The sequence below is a fragment of the Manacus candei genome, unplaced genomic scaffold (assembly GCF_025592945.1).
Source record: "Manacus candei isolate 608988 ecotype Guabito, Panama unplaced genomic scaffold, ASM2559294v1 h1tg000081l, whole genome shotgun sequence".
NCBI lineage: Eukaryota > Metazoa > Chordata > Aves > Passeriformes > Pipridae > Manacus > Manacus candei.
Window position 1 is genome coordinate 1,130,013 of NW_026138129.1, and position 16,131 is coordinate 1,146,143.

Consider the following 16,131-nt stretch of genomic DNA (forward strand, 5'->3'; position numbering starts at 1 on the left):
AAAAACATTTAATGCAAAGTTAAATACAATACAAACTTTATTAAAAATAGGTTGCAAGTGAAATACAGTAGAAATGGGAAACTACAGCAGTTTTGATGTTTTTCATAATAATGCACAGACAAATATGAAAAGCACTTTTACACATATTCACACTTGACCCGAATGCCCAATAGCGGCCAAATCCACTCAACTGAAGGTTATAGGTATTTTTTTGCTAAGCCTTTTTTGGAATCCAGCAGCAACAGTAATTCAGCAACAGCATAAGTTTTTTCCTTAAGGAAAGCTTGTCACTGTAAGGCTGCTAGTGTTCTCAAGATAAATTGGGAGAGGCTTGCTTTTCCTGATGAACAGACATAGCAAGCATGCAGATCCTTCATTAACACTTTGAACCAGTTTAATCTTCTACTTCATATTTAACAGGTGAAACGGTAAAAGCACACTTTCAAATAAGAAACCTGAAATACGTAAAAAATATTTACACTCCAATTTTCATTAACTTGCATTTATTTATCATACAACTCTTATTAAAAGTGATTTCTTTCCTAAGGCAGTGAAAGTCTACCCCTTTGTATCTGGAAGTGTGCACAATTCCCTAAATATATATTTATAAGAGAACAATATGATACAGGAAAAAAAATCATCTAAAGCCAGTAAAGGGCTTTGTCAAATAGAAAATTTATTTGGAATCACAATATATATTGTCTTAACATCACACAATGAGAAAAACTTCGATGAGGTCCTTATTCCCAACATCATCAGCCACATAAGCATAGCTGAAGAAATAGTGGGAGGAAAAAGATTAACAATTTAAAATTAAATAAGGCTATTACAGTGTGAAAAAATAGCTTGAACTGCCAAAAATGTTTTCAGTACAACAGTAACAGGATGTCAGTAAAGCCAGCTAGACTGAAAAAGAGCTCACTAGCACTGCTTCCTCGGCATAAGCAGTGATGGTTCCTTGCCAGCACACCAGCTCTGTTAATGACCTTACTAACATTCCCACTCCCAAACTGCAGCACTCTATTTGATGCTTCATACTTCAGTCTTTTTCTCTAATATGCCAGTTCACATCTCCATAGAACAAAAAATCTATTGCTGAACTGGTAACAGACTTATCAATACGGTTCCATGCCTAATTACCTAATAACTTCTAAATCTGCCTTTGTCAGAAAACATATGTATCCGTTCTGCTCACCTTGAAACTGGAATCATTACTCCTCACCTTTAACATACTACCAGCATTTTGGTCCTAGCTGATGGAGGGCCACTAGTGTAGGCTACTATCTATTGCTTATGTAATTTTTAATGAAACAGTTAACCAAAGGTTTTTATCTTCCCATTTTTGAAAGTCTGAAGCACAGATAGTGAGGATGCATCAATATACAGACTTTTCCATAACTACAGATAAACTCATAGGTAACCATTTTAGACCCAACAAATATGTAGGACTAGAAATGTTTTTATTCCAAGGTTCTACCTACAGAATGTGTGTTATTCCAGTACTAAGTAATGGTAAGATCTGTATTGATATGATCATTCTATAAACACCATACAGTATGTCAAACTTGCATATGAAATCTCAAAGGTGGCCCAAATATTGGCTTCTTATCAGACAACCTAAAATACTAATTTTCTAGTGCACAGCTTAGTTTAGGCAGTTCAAGCTACTCTCACTCTCTCTGCTCAGCAGCTAAAACAAAAGTGTGTCTGTAAAACACCAGGAAACAGAACTTGACAAGTGCTACTTGGTCTGGTGCACAAGAACTTAACCCCCAAAACAGAAAAGAAAAAGTTACCTTCACGTGATTCATATCTTTAAAATTTTACAGTGCTTTCATTGTATAAACCACAAGCTCCTGGCAAAGTAATCAGTTTTCTTGCTATTGCAACATCTCTAAATCTTAATTAACAGTCTTAGATATAGAGGAATCATAGTCACTCCTTTCAGAAAACATTCATTTTCTGTTCATTAGTAGTGTGCCCCCCATCTCAATCCCTCAATTTGGAGATCTTCCGTTACAGCTGATAAGGTGCTTTAATCTTATTTTGTATTCAACTCATTTTCCAGTTCCATTAGTTTCCTAGAAGCTTTTACTTTATTAGATACATCCTGACCCTGTGAAAAAAGTCGCTGGCGTTCCCTGAACGTCAAGTTTTCTGGTGCTCCAGGTAAATCTGCATCTTGACTGGAAGGGAAAAAAAAATACTTTTTAAAATTCTGATCTCCAATACCCTTAAACATAATAATTCTTAATTACATGTATTGACTGATAGCTTCTTTGACTACAGCAAGAGTCTCCACTCTGTATTCTGCAAGGTTTTGTTCCCCACACATACCTTTAATTGTGCTATCACTTAAGACAAATTTATAGCTTGTGACCATTTCTTGCATCTTAAAATGAATGGAAATGCCTGCCAATTTTCAAAGTGAAGGGCAGGTATAAACTAAGGTTCTGTCTATATTAGCACAGCATTGCTGCTCCGGCTAAATTAGCAAGCTTTTCTATGGTGGCATAGGTCTAAGAAAAAGCACTGGAAGACAAAGCATATCTTCAGTATGCTGTATGGTAAAGCTTGTATGAGACATATATACAGCTTGCATTATTGACACTTATTGCAAGTTTGGTAAGAATCCCACTTGAGAGGTTCTGTTCAGAGTCATAAATACACATAAAACAGTTGCTGCTGTTAGTTTACGTAGATAATTTGGTTTAGTTAGTTGTAGTGTCAAAATTTGCTGCTGTTCAGCAGTGCTTCAGATCACCTGTGGAGAACTTAGCTGTGGTCTATAGTAACCCATGATAGAGCCAACTGCAGAACTAATGATTAGCCCACGGAGATACAACAACAGCAACAGAAAATACTGCAGAATTTAGCCAAGTCAGGTGTATACAAGTTCATGGAGTTCTGTATGTCACCTTTTAGATCTTTTGTCTCTTGGATCCCGATAACCTTCCCCAGCAGCTGCTCCTGTAGATCCAGTGTATGAATTTATTCCTTATGCAAAAGAAAAAGTACGTTGAAGGATTGCAGTTACAACACAGAAGTTTTATACTGCATTCTTCAAAAGGTGCAGTGCTTCTTTCAAGAAATAATCTCAAAATAGAATCAGAAATAAATTTAGAGGGTCATCTGACTTCTAGAGTATTTAAAACCAGTACTACCAAATTCCATCTCCCTCAAAACTGCTTAATTTTTTTATTCCTAATTTTAAGTCAGAACCCATTTTGTTTAGATTATCCAGCACACACCAAATCATGGTCTTTATCTTATTATGGCTTATCTGTAAGACAGACATTAGAAGTTGTTCAAGGAGATCGATGGAAAGAGCAACACACTTTGTTATCCTATGACAAGCTCCACAGGAAATAAGTTAGCTGCAGCTGCTCTCTTTCAAAAGCTGAAAGATTAGTATATATCATGTTTGCAGTTCAGTAGTCAGAATTTTATTTTCAGTTTAGTCTAAGTGAACTGTACTACTCAGAAGATGCCCCCTCTCCCCTGCACTTAAATTTCAAGAAACTATCTTGCAGCACTGCACCTTTAGGTTGATATAACACAACAGGTTTTATACATTTTATTAATTCTTTCTAAGGGCCACAAGACAAAACCTTTTATTTCCAATCAAAAATTTCAATTATTTAATTTATATTTAAGACCATATTCTCTTAATAACTGTCAAGAAAAGAGTAAAAATGAGTGTCAGCACACGACTCAGATTTGTCTTTAGATAGTTCTGGTCTCAATATTGTACATGTTATGTCTTGTGAACCTTCTCTGGTACAAAAGGAAATGTTTGCTTCTTCCACTGGTATATACAACTTCTCATAAATATTCAGAAGAGACATATGGTAGTGGAACACACAGGCAAATTTAGTTAGTGTTCTCTAGGCTAAATTTTTTCCACCAAAAATTTGTAGCGGATCAAATCACACTAGGTATGTCAGGCATATGAAGATCTTTTTTTTTGCTCTCAGACATGAGTCTTAAATCAATGTAAGTACTACCCTTCCCTGCTTTAGAAAGTCTGGATCCACATGCTGTGGTTCAGAGTTTCATTTGCATTAGGATAATAGTTTTCATCTGAGTGTTGGCTTTTTCCTTGATTAGTTAAGGGACCCAATGGTCTTAAGAAACCCAGTGGAAGAAGGCAAGAGAGCAAAATTTGCAGAAGCGTGGTTTACTAGAGTTAACACTCAGAACAGGAAAGAGCTGTAAAGGACAGGAATGTAACAGAGTCAGCAAGATGGGAGATGGTAAACTGCACAGTGAATTCTGCATTTTGTGCAAACGGCTTTGTACGTTACGCAGGCAGTCTTCATAGAAGCTTGAGCAATCAGGTGAAGTTAACCTGTTCTCATGGCTATTTTAAAAATTATGAAATAAGAGTATTCAGAATTAGTTGTATGGTTTATGAATTAGGCTATTAAAGGCGAAGCATCGTATTACAATATTCCTTAATTGTTACCAAAACCCTAACCAAATCTTTGTGGATTGTCCTTTCGATTGTTTTCCAGGAAAAACAAATGTGCACACACAATACCACTGAACATTTCACTTTCATGAGATTCATTTTTCAATTAAAATTAACAGAGAGCAGCATTGGGAAATGCAATTATATATGAAATGGTACTCTGGGTTGTGGATGATGGAAGGCAAGGAAAGTGGTGGTGACAGCTAGTGACTGATGGTTCTAGGGTTGCTTAATTCATTACATGTCTTCAAAGTGCCAAATAAGGAAGGGAAGCAAGGCCCTTTGGAAGCCTATGTGTTGTGATGGAAGGCACATTTTACTCTACTATAATTGTTTTCAAGTAAGAAGTTCTAACAAAAAGAAAGTCCTTTGAAAGAACAAAAATTCAGTACAGATATACAGGACCAAAGTTTCATGTCAGAAGCCCGCCATTTCAGAATATTCCTAAGAGCAAGTTGACAACACAGATAGCTATAGTGATTGAAGATAATTTTTTCCACTATTCCCTGTCTTTAATCTTATTTTAGCTCACTAATTCTCTGCGATATCCAGTGTTCCCTAGCTAGAGTCCTTCTGATAAAAAACTGGCTGTGGGTTTTTCAGTGGCTTCATGTGCAGGGTAGGTATAATGGAACTACTTGCATTATAATGGTAGCACATAGCAGGTAGTGTCCAGTGTGTCTGCTTATACTCCAGTCTAACAAAAACACACTGAAAAGCTAAAACCTTCCCTCATCTTCCTTTAAGATTTGGAACCTATGACAGAGCCAGACAGGAGTGACAGATGGGCTTGCAAGACCCATAGACATTACTACATCTTGAGATCTCAGAGGCAACACCAGGGTAAATAACAAGGCTTTTTTTTTCTACCTTTAAATGAGAATTAGTGTGGATACTTTTTTTTTTTTACACAACTTGGGTGCTGTACTGACTCCAAATAGTGAAACTACTAAGCATCAAGTACCTCAGTGGGACAGTACTTTTAGGTGAGCTAAACTAATGACACTTCAGCAATACTAAAACTACACAATACTGTTCAGAGCTTCCCTTTGACACTTCCCTTTGGAAGCAGTCCAAATGTAGCAGAAGCCAATTTGCCCTGCAAAGGAAAGGATGTCTTGCTGGAAAATGATGGCTTGAGCCTCAACTGAAAATGAGGCAGACAGGAAGCTCAGTGGCTTCATACATATCCTAAATCAGATTCGTATACTACTGCAGCTGGATTAGAAGTGCTTCTGAGAGATGGAAGCAATTTGGAGGCTCATATTCTCCCTGTGACCAGGGCATACTTCTGAATAAAGCAAGTAAGTGATTTTCCTAATTCATCAGGTAGTCAAAAAAGTGATGAGGGATATAACCATATTGTAGGCTTCCACCTGTGTAACTGAGACTTGAATCCAGCAAAAAAAGTTATCCATTCTGCTAGAAGCCAGCCTAAACATTTTCCCCTGTGATCTCACGTGACTTGGTACTCTTTTCATTTTAGAAAAATGACTTGTTCAGCTGGAGTTGGTTATCAGGCACTTGTTTACTTCCAGCATAAGTAAAAAGAATGAACTAGGGCAATAGAAGAAAATAAATGTAGGAAAAGCTGCCAGCAGATGCTGCTGTTTAAAGACAAAGTATTGTATCAATAAGCTGCAAGTTTATTAGAGTGAGATATACTCAAAGAGTTAAGTATATTAAGATTCCTCCTATACAGCAGCAGTTTAAAAAAATTTAGCATAGAACCTTAGACTGGATTAGCTTTGACTTCATTGGTGTAGCTAAACTAGTACTCTGCAGATAAAATATGGTGCTGAGCTACTAGCAACTAGAGCTCTTCTTGAAATTAAACTCCATTATGGTTGGCCACTTGGAGTTACAAAAGAAACAAGATGAGGAGACAAACACAGAGGTGAAGAAGGGATGGGAAGGAGTAAAGCAACAAGTGCTAAGATGAAACTTAGATCTTTGCCTGTCTGCAAGGAACTGCACTTAAAAAAACAGAACTACAGGAATAGTGCCTAATACATGAAACTAACTGCATGTCCTTTATGTCTCTTGGTGCTTGTGTGTTTCAGAACTACATCTACAAAGGTAATTTTTAAAGCCATTTGCACACACGATTAAAAGAGAGTACCCTGGTACCAACAACGAAGCAGAGGATAAGCTCTGTCCATGAACCCATTAGGAGAGGTATCCTGTGTTCAAGAAAGGTGCACTTCCAGATGCCCTGAGTAAACAGTGGTCATTCATACAAAACAAATCACTGAAAGATACAAAGTGAAAGCCAAGACCAACAGTACTTTGAATTGGTTGAGTAGCAGTTAAAATAATTTCTGATTCATTGTATGAAAGATGGAATTTTTGTTTTTGAAAAGTTTGGGTAAAGAGGAAGAAAATTTGAGAGATCAAAATAATTAAAAATTGGAGGATTCATATTAATACCAGGATTTAAGTTAGATCACCAGTGTGAAAACAGTGATTAAGTGGGGGGGAGGGGAAATCACAAAATAAGCGATTCAATCTAGAGCACCAGAGTTGAAAACACAAGGATAGTTCTGTAGAGATGATTGATTTCATTGTGTCTACCTTTAGAGCTGCTGGAATGGATGAAACTCGGTTTGTTTGATGGGGGTGGGGGCTGGGTTTTTTTGGCAGTAGTACTGTTGGCATTGACTGGAGATGACTGGAATGAGTTGGAAAGAAAGATGCCATCTGAAACTGGGCGAGGCTGGCGGGAGGGCTGCTGTTGCTTAAGGGTGGCAGGAGGAAAGTCACCATAAGATTTTCTTGTGCTGGAGTACTTATCCTGACCTGCTAGATTGGAATCCTCCTCCTCCTCATCATCATCATTGTATGCAACAAACTTGGCAGTATAAATCGTGTCAGGGGAGAGGACCTGTGTTTTGAGGTAAGAGGTGTTTCGCTGAGGTGGGGGAGGAGGAGCGTTAGATGAAGGGGTTGGGGATGGGAGTTCATATTCCCGTGGAAGTGGAGGTCTGTACAGACCAGGCTCATCAGGTTCCAGCAATCTTCGTTCAGCTTCATCATGCTGCCTGCGCCTTTCAGCCTCTAAGCGACTGTAATATTCCTCTTCCTGTCGCCTCTGTAAGCCCAGAGGAAACAGAAACACACTGGTCAGACATTTCAGTCTAAGAAGGATTTCAGCTTTCCATCACTGAGCTACAAACATCTCATGTAAATATTTTTTTTTTTTTTGGTCTCCTTTTCTGGCAGTGAACAAAGAAGGACATCTATATGGATTCGTATAAAGAATATTTACTACTATGAAAAAAACTGGCACTCATGCCTGTGGTCACTAAGGCAACTGCCTGTGTGAACTAAGGGCAATTACAGCATTTATTACTCAAAACGTAACTACAGTTAATAAGGTGCAGATTTACTACAGCTGTAAAGAATCTGTGGGAGAGGAAAATAACTAAAATTAACCACCATCTTAAAAAAGGAACTTTGTAATTTTGCTTCATGCTTATACAATGTAAGTTAATCAACAGAGCCTTGGAATAGATGACTCCTGACAACACTTCTGGTATAAATACCAGGAAAACTACTTTCATGCAGAAAGCAAATTACAAAGAACTTTTCCAAAACAGACATCAAATGAATGTTTTAAAAAAACGTTTGTAACAGAAACTATGCTAATGATATTTATAAAAGGCTATGACCATTTAGAAGGCCATGAAATATCTTTTTTGTATTTTTTGACTTTAAAAGTTTATTCTTTAACTAAATAACATTTAACTTTATTCAGCTCTTGTCTAAGACACACGGTAAATTAATACAAGAGTTTATTCAGTAGTTCAGTAACGAATGAAAATGTGTATTTGGGAACTGTATGTTACCAAACCCTTTGTGTATAAGCATAGTAAGCTTCTGCTGGGAATATATGACATTTTGAACAACCACCATATTTTTAATCCACATGTTTAAAGAAATCCACCTTATCTGCTTATCTGTCCACTACTGAGTCAGTTATCCTGAAAAAGATCATAAATCTGGTCTTGTTCATGTAGAGTAAAGAATGAAACTCATCCTCTTGTACTATTCTCTAAAACCATTGTACTGATGGTAGGTACCAAGTTCCAAGTTTGTAAATGTGTAAATATCTCACGCAAGATCTGTCAGTGAAAACCCTTTCAAGTGTGTGATCAAAATGTCATTTGCATGCATTATCATCAGAAATTAAGAAAGCCTTGGTTGTTTTTTCTTGGTTGCCTTTTTTTTTAAGCTTCCTACAGTATACTTCTAAATACTTTTCTCAGTCCAGATACACCTTCCTCACTTCTCATCCATTTGCAACCAAAGCTTAGCTCTCTTCTACTCATCAACCCATGCTGCTTATGAGAAACAATTTAACAAAGCATGAAAATAATGTAACAAAAAAAATTAATAAAGTTAATACATCTAAGGTTGGTCACTGGGGTTTTTTAAAATATATTTGCTCAATCTTCCAAGATGACCACCAACACTACAAGATAGCTTTTTTCTTCTTTCTGAAGTCAGTGTTACTAACAGGCAATCTGAAGAGAAGTAACTGCTCATTCTATAGGAACAAGAGGATCTTAAACATGCTAAAAGCCAAATGAACTGCTTCGTCTTCTAGTTTTGATCAATAAAGCTTCTCATGTATAATGTTCTGAAGAAACCGACAATCCTGAACTTTTACAATCTGTTTGACTGCACAGTGACTTATCTGCTGAAATTATTTATTTGCTTTCTAGAAATTAATTCTCTTCCTCCAATAGTTCAAACATAAAAACAATTTGGAATACTCATTACCACTCCACTGTATTTCATATTTCTCTTTGTATTTTAAAAATACTGAAAAAATATTTAAGTCCCCTCTCTGAGGTATAGCAAAATCCAATACCACTAACTCATCCATTATATTAAAGAAGGTACACAAGTCATGCTGGGGGACTGAAGGAAAACAGGAGGGAGCTGACTTCTTCCATAACTTTCAGAAAGGCTATGAAGGCAAGTCCTTGCCACTGCTAAAAACCTTCGGACGATAAGCCTACTACCGCAATACCAGTCAACTCCAGCCAGCAGGAACGGGCTATTAATTTAATTACTTCTTGGTTTATACTGGAAAAAAGGAAGCCTTGGGTCACTGGGCTACTGTGTTTAACCCCTGATGACCCAACACTGAGCTGTCCCTGGCTAGGAAGAGAAAAGGCCTGCAAGAATCCCTGCAGCACTTGGAATACCACAACCTTTTCTTCAGCCTCTCTCCTGGTCCGCTCCTCCTCTTGCTGTCGTCGCTCTTCTTCCTGCCTGGCCCTGTCTTCTGCTTCTCGTTTCCTCATTTCTTCCAATTGCTGCTGCCGTCTGCGTTCTTCATCCTGTAACTAACAGAGACACATCTTTAATTTTTTGCCACTCATGTGAGCAAGATGAGTCAAAAAAATGTAACCAAGTACTGGCATCTAAAAATAACTCATTCAGTAGAAAGTGGTATACTACAGATTTCCAGCTGTTAAGAGTATGCTTTGTTACATTCATTTTCCTAAAATCCCTAAGGAAAAAGAAAAAAAAAAAGACAGAGGTACACAGAAGTAAATACATAAAAGCACAATGTACACAGGGAGACATTTATATATATGGACCCCTAGCAAAAGACTGAGGTGACTCACATTCCAGACAGCTTCAGCAACCATAGTCTCATAGGTACAGTAAAGTGAAATTAAATACTTGGAACCAACAGTCCATAGCTCCAGCAGTCAATTGTTTTTTTCATTATGGATTAGTATTTAAGCACCGGAAAATCATGACTCATTAGTCAAAGGATCAATCCATTTAAAGTAACAGGCTCATTCAACAAGTCTGCAAAGAGTCTCAGGAGATAAATAAAATCTCCCACTGTATCTGCAGCAGATGTGTTTTGGAAAAAGCAGAGAACAAGGGAAAGAAAACTTTGACTACTGAGATTAAACAGCTCACATGGACAACTGATGTCCAACAGACAATACTAGTTTATATATGCTCATGATACTGAACTGACAAGAAAACTGAGCAACAATCCAAACTCTGCATGATTCTTTAAAGCTAACAGCATCTAAGCCCTTCATGTACAGGAATATTCACTGGCACAATACTCACAAGTAGAAATTAACTGCATGTTAAACTAACTGGATGTTAACTAAAAAATGCTGTGTTATTTCTCACTGGAGCTATGTTTTAAAGAGATTTTTTTTTCTTCCACACAAGATTTTTTTATACTGATTGGTATAAATCAGTAAATCACTGGATCTTGCTAAAACCTGCATATAGCAAGGGTACTTTTCTACTCCTGGATTTGTTTTTACAGTCCAGCTTCACTTACAAAGACCCTTAAGATACAAAGCAATAATGATATAGTAAAATAATTTAGTTTTAATAGACTTTGTGAGGACAACCTTCATGTAAGTATCCCCCCAATTAATTAATGGGAAATGTCCTTTAAAGCAGAATAGATTCTTAATCAATTTTCCAATCAATTCTGAAAAGGTCTAAATATTTTTAATAATTTTCTTGTAATTATTTCCCCCCATTGCTCATTTTTGAGCATGAAAGCTAGCGAACAAAATGAATTAATTTCATTTAGGCAGTTATTTGGTGAATGTATACTAGAGGATGCCACCTCCAAGTAAATTTCACTTATTTAGGGCTAAAACTGTCATTCCTAACTAAAAACACATACAGATAGAGACCAAGATCAATTTGTACTGCAGAGCAGGGAACATAGTAGTTAACTGACTCCCTGCTTGGATTTAGACTTCTCTTTGTCTTGGTTATTAAAAAAACATTATTTTAGCAAAGGAGATAATATTGCTGTCAAAAGGAAAGACAGCTAATAATTCACAAGAGTTTATACAAGATGAGTAATTTCCTCTTAAAATCAAAAAAGGGCAAGTAAAAACTGCATGATGAGAAAACACAGGAAAATTCCTTGACCCTATCTCAACTGCATTTAGAAAATACCATGAAAATGGCAGTTACTGCTCCCAGGTTATTGTATGCATGCCTTTTTGCTTAGTAGCAAATATTCCTATTCATATGCTCTTAAACAAGAAAATATTTCCAAGTAAATTAAAGGGAAAGTAGGACTGGTTTGTTTAATTGTCTTGTGACCTTAACTGAAGAAATAAGGCAGCTTGGGCAGGCTGCCCCCCTGGGAACTGTTGTCAACATCTGAGTCATAATAACTGCGAAGACAACTGTATCCAAGTTGGAGGCTATTCTAAACGCAATACCTAGTAAAATAACTAAAAACTCTATGTAAGGCACAAGCAAGAATACAGCAACTATCAAGAGATGACATTTCATTTCTTTATGATCAGTAACTAGTTTCTACTTTGGGGCATTCTCAGACCAAGGCAGGGAGCAGTGGGACGATAAGGCATGCCAGAGCACTTGCGGGCATTCGTGTCAGTCATTGCATGCATACCACAGTACCCAGTTCTAACTTCATCCCAAATTTTCAAGACACGAAGCTTTGTTTCCCGCTTCTACTAAGAGGACTATTAGATTCCCAGGTCGAGTATTTCGATTTCATGCTTCTTTATCCCGATTAGTTATTCTCGTTTAAAAGTCATGTTTTCATGTGATTTACTGATTTTGGATTTTCTCCAAAGCTGCACATGCTTATGTTTAACAGGTAACAACTGATCTGTAGTGCCAGTGTGAAGGAGAAGAATGTTCTGCCACCTGTAACTGAGCAAAGCAGCTGAGTACAAAGCACCAATTCTTTTCCCCTGCTTTTTCCCAGCTCTACAGCAAAGTGCCAACAGTTCCATCAGCTGTCCTCCTATTGCCAACATATGCTCGAAGCACTTTTCCTACCTAGAAGGGCAAAGATGACCACCTTTCCCCTGAGCTATTGCTCCTTGTAAAAGGGCCAGTGGGCTGATCCCTATCAGGAATGTTAAGATATTCACAGGACTAGCTGGCATCCAGGAAGTCTCAGATTTCAGATAAAGTTCATTTCTCTAAGCACTGCTTAGAACACTCTGAAAGATGTTCCAGAAGAACTTTAAATTTATACCTATTTATTTATGACAACTAAAGCTGGGTCAGATCTGATAGGGGCCTGGGGAATTTAAAAAACAAACACCAGGCCAAGTTGACAATTCATCAATTCATGCATTAACTGTTCATCACCTTTCATCAGCCCTGTAATTAGCAGAACAGCTAACACCAATGCTCACATTAGACATACATAAAAAGCATCGAGCATGGGAAAGTTTTTTTTTTTAAGAAACAAAGTAGTAATTACTTGGGTACATGAAGTGGCATAGTTGAGATGCATTTATGTCTGGAAAGTCATATGAATAGTATGAAAAAGGTGAAAATAGGAAAAAGCAGTATTTGCTGGGTGTAGCGTTTAACATCACCTATTTCAGAATTAGCTTGCTGTCTTTTTTTAAAGCTAAATTTTTAAAGCTAAATCCAATGAACATGGTAAATTATTGACTGATTCAGGCCATGGATCCATCTAGCACAGTATTCTGTCTCTGACCATGGCAAGAAGAGCTGTACGTGAGCCTGTCCACTTCTTTTAGTATCTCCCTAGCATTCAGCACAGTACCAGAGACGTCAGCTGGTACAGCCTTGTGTAATCCTTGAAGTAGCTGTTTACAGGCGTGATGTGTATGAATTTGTCTAATCCATTTTTAAAGCTGATGATACTGTCTGCCTTCACAACCTCCCTTCACAGACAGATCCAGAAGTTTACATTCTGCTTGGCAAAATGCTTTATCTAGACAGTTGCAGCTCCAGGGACCAAGGTTTCAGCAAAAAAATACAGGAGTAGAAATAAGAAAAAATACTGATAGATACTAAGTCTGAAAAAAACATGACTCCTAGCTTGTCCATTAATTCAGAAAGCTGGCGTATTTCACCTTTTTCATTGATGTAAACTGCTTAACGCTCACGAACCTCAGATACAAAACTGAACACCTTAGATTTATAAGTGTATCAATTTATAAGTTACCTGAAGTATGCATTTTAAAAGGTGATTTTGTTTTTCATAAAGCAGTGCCAAATATGCAAATCTGTGTTTTGAACCAACACATTTACAGTTTTTTGAAGCAGCACAAAGTAATTATACTAACAAGAGCTGCACACATCACCTTTCTTTCAAACAGGTAGACTACTTATATAGAAATACACTTTGAAGGGCATGTACTTCTCTAGAAGACTACAGAACTTCTTTTCCATGTACCCATGTCCAATGAGAGCAAAAAAATACAGAACTAGCTGGAGTCATAGCAATTACTTCTCCAGTTTGAAAGCCAGTTATGTTTTAGATGCAAGAAAATAGTAGTAACCAATTTAAACTGAAATTATATCATTACTGAATAACTGCATGTTTATGTAACCTACTTGGAAATACTAGTTCAGAAGTAATTTCTGAGTTTACAAATAATTTTTATGTTAATGACAAAACTGTAACACCTGTAAGCATTTCAGCACATTTCAGCATGTGCTGAAGCGGTATGCTGTATTTTTAGGCTCTCAAGACAATTTCACTTCAAATTGGAAAGGAATGGTGTTCCTAGAGCTCCTCTAAAACCTTCATGGGTGGTAAAGGGAAAGGAAGAAATCTTACCTCACAGCCTGTTCATTCAAAGTTATTAGTAAGATTTTATAAACACGATTGCACAAAACAGCAGATACATAGTTTTATATTAGACCACTGCTACAACAAACAAATCAAGTTTGCAAGCAGAGCACAACATCTAAAAGGAAGGAAACACAGGGAAAGGAGTCACCACATCTGAAAACATTCAAATGCATGCTTGCAGTTAACTTACTGCTTACTGTATCACAATGATTTTTGAACACCCAGAGATGCCAAATCATCATCCGAAGCACACAGAGTGTTTATTAACAATATAAGGAATTGAAATGGCAAAGAGATATTGAAGAGAAAGAAACAAACATACCAAATCTAGAACAGAGATTGCTGGCACTGCAGTCTGCTGCAGGTAGTAAGAAAGGGGGAAAAAAAGAGAGATGCACAGTGAAAATAAAGATAGGTTCGACTTGCACTATTTCAAAAGCATTTTCTTTTATTTGTTTAGTCAGCTGCTTTAGAACAAGGAACTGAATTGACATAATCCTGAAATACAGAAATGAAAACAAATAATCCCAAATTTTTATTAGTATTGCTTTGACTCATTCAACACCTCAGTAGTTCTCCAGAGATACTACGTATTGCATCTCTAGTAGTGAAATGTAACCAAAATCAAACATTAATTCAGTTCAAGACAACTGTTATTTTTTAGTTTCAAAATGTTCCAAAAAGCTGGAAGAACTTTATGCAAAACTAGTGTTTTAAATCCAGCACTTATAGAGAGGACTGATAGCAAGTTATGCAGTACAATTGGCTTTCTTTTAATGACACATGGCTTTCTTAGCCTTGCTACAGTAAAATTTTCAAGACAGTTTGTTAAAATGGCAGTTCAGCTTGAATTTTTTATGTGCATAGGTAACTGCCTGTGTGCTACAAATTACATGTTAGTGATGCTGGGCTTTAATGCAACCAGTTTGCCAAATATAGATTTCGCTTTTCCTTTCTTCAGTTTCCAAGTTTGAGGTATCTATTGTTTCACACAATAATAAAGTTAGCCACAAGAAAAAAAGGAAAGCAATGCAGACTGCAGCAAATATGAGAAGAGTAAGTTTAGGAAATCAAGCTGCCAAAACAATCCTGAACTCAAATACTACTCAAGCCGCTAGCTATTTCTGAATGTAAAAACAAGCATGTCCAAACATTTCTCAAGAATTAAACATTGCTTATCACAGAATTAAGTCAACTTTTCAAGACAAACACACAGAAGACACTCAACATATTACAGAGCTAGTTTTTAAGCCTGGCAAAGCATAGCTATTGGTATGTAACTTGAGTACCCATGCTATTATTCAGAAAAGAACAGATTTTCCGACAGAAACTTTTTCTCATTAACAGTAGTAGATTTAGCAGATTCCGAGAGACAAGAGTCACCAGCAGAGTGATTAAAAACTTCATCATACTATTCAGTTGTATTATCTTTTTACATATGAGCTTCCACAGAACTGAAGCTAAAGTAAGCAAACCTTGTCCGATGCTGATCAAACAAGACACCATGCAAAATCCAGGTATGTATGAGTTGGAGCCCTAGACAGGGTCTATTAGTTGTTACAACACCCAAAACCACATGGTTCAACCCAATAGCTTCCCACTGCCGGGGTCAGCACTGAGGTGGTGGTAAAGGTAGAGGTAACAGCTTCCTTTACTTGGAGCAGACCAGCAACTTGGAATCGCCATTCAGTTCACGATTCCCTGGAAGCACTCATGTCATGTACTCACGTCCAAGACTATAAAGAAAAACTCTTGGGAGTAAATATACTGGGGGTGGGGGGAGGGAGGGAGAAATCACATTATTTTTGTTCCTCATTCTCCTACTGACTTTCAAAATTTCAAATGTTTTTGCATACCTTTCTGTAAGCAAATTTCTGCCATATTTTACCTTTTAATCATACTCCAGGTACATGGCAAAATCCCTTTATCCAAAGGGAATTTCTTTCCCCATAACCAGAAAAGTAAATTCAATTGCTAAATATTCAATTGCTAAATCTATAAAAGGTAGCTTTGATACTTTTATAATACATCATTTAACTGGTGA

General features: G+C 37.0%; 1 protein-coding gene across 21 annotated transcripts in view; it reads right to left on the reverse strand.

Annotated features, from left to right (window-relative positions):
• Positions 1–7: 7 nt before the first annotated feature.
• The window catches only part of AFDN (afadin, adherens junction formation factor), a 124,098-nt gene continuing 107,974 nt past the window's right edge, over positions 8–16,131 (reverse strand). For 6 of the 21 annotated variants that reach the window (XM_051811115.1, XM_051811108.1, XM_051811113.1 and 3 more), the window contains 5 exons: positions 14,410–14,445; positions 9,697–9,831; positions 7,049–7,565; positions 2,919–2,997; positions 8–2,186 (listed from right to left, as the gene is read on the reverse strand). In XM_051811115.1, coding sequence (XP_051667075.1) covers positions 2,042–2,186; positions 2,919–2,997; positions 7,049–7,565; positions 9,697–9,831; positions 14,410–14,445 — 912 coding nt within the window. In that variant the 3' untranslated portion in view covers positions 8–2,041. The remainder of the gene's footprint in view (positions 2,187–2,918; positions 2,998–7,048; positions 7,566–9,696; positions 9,832–14,409; positions 14,446–16,131) is intronic. The other 15 variants (XM_051811124.1, XM_051811119.1, XM_051811118.1 and 12 more) reach the window with 7 other exon arrangements.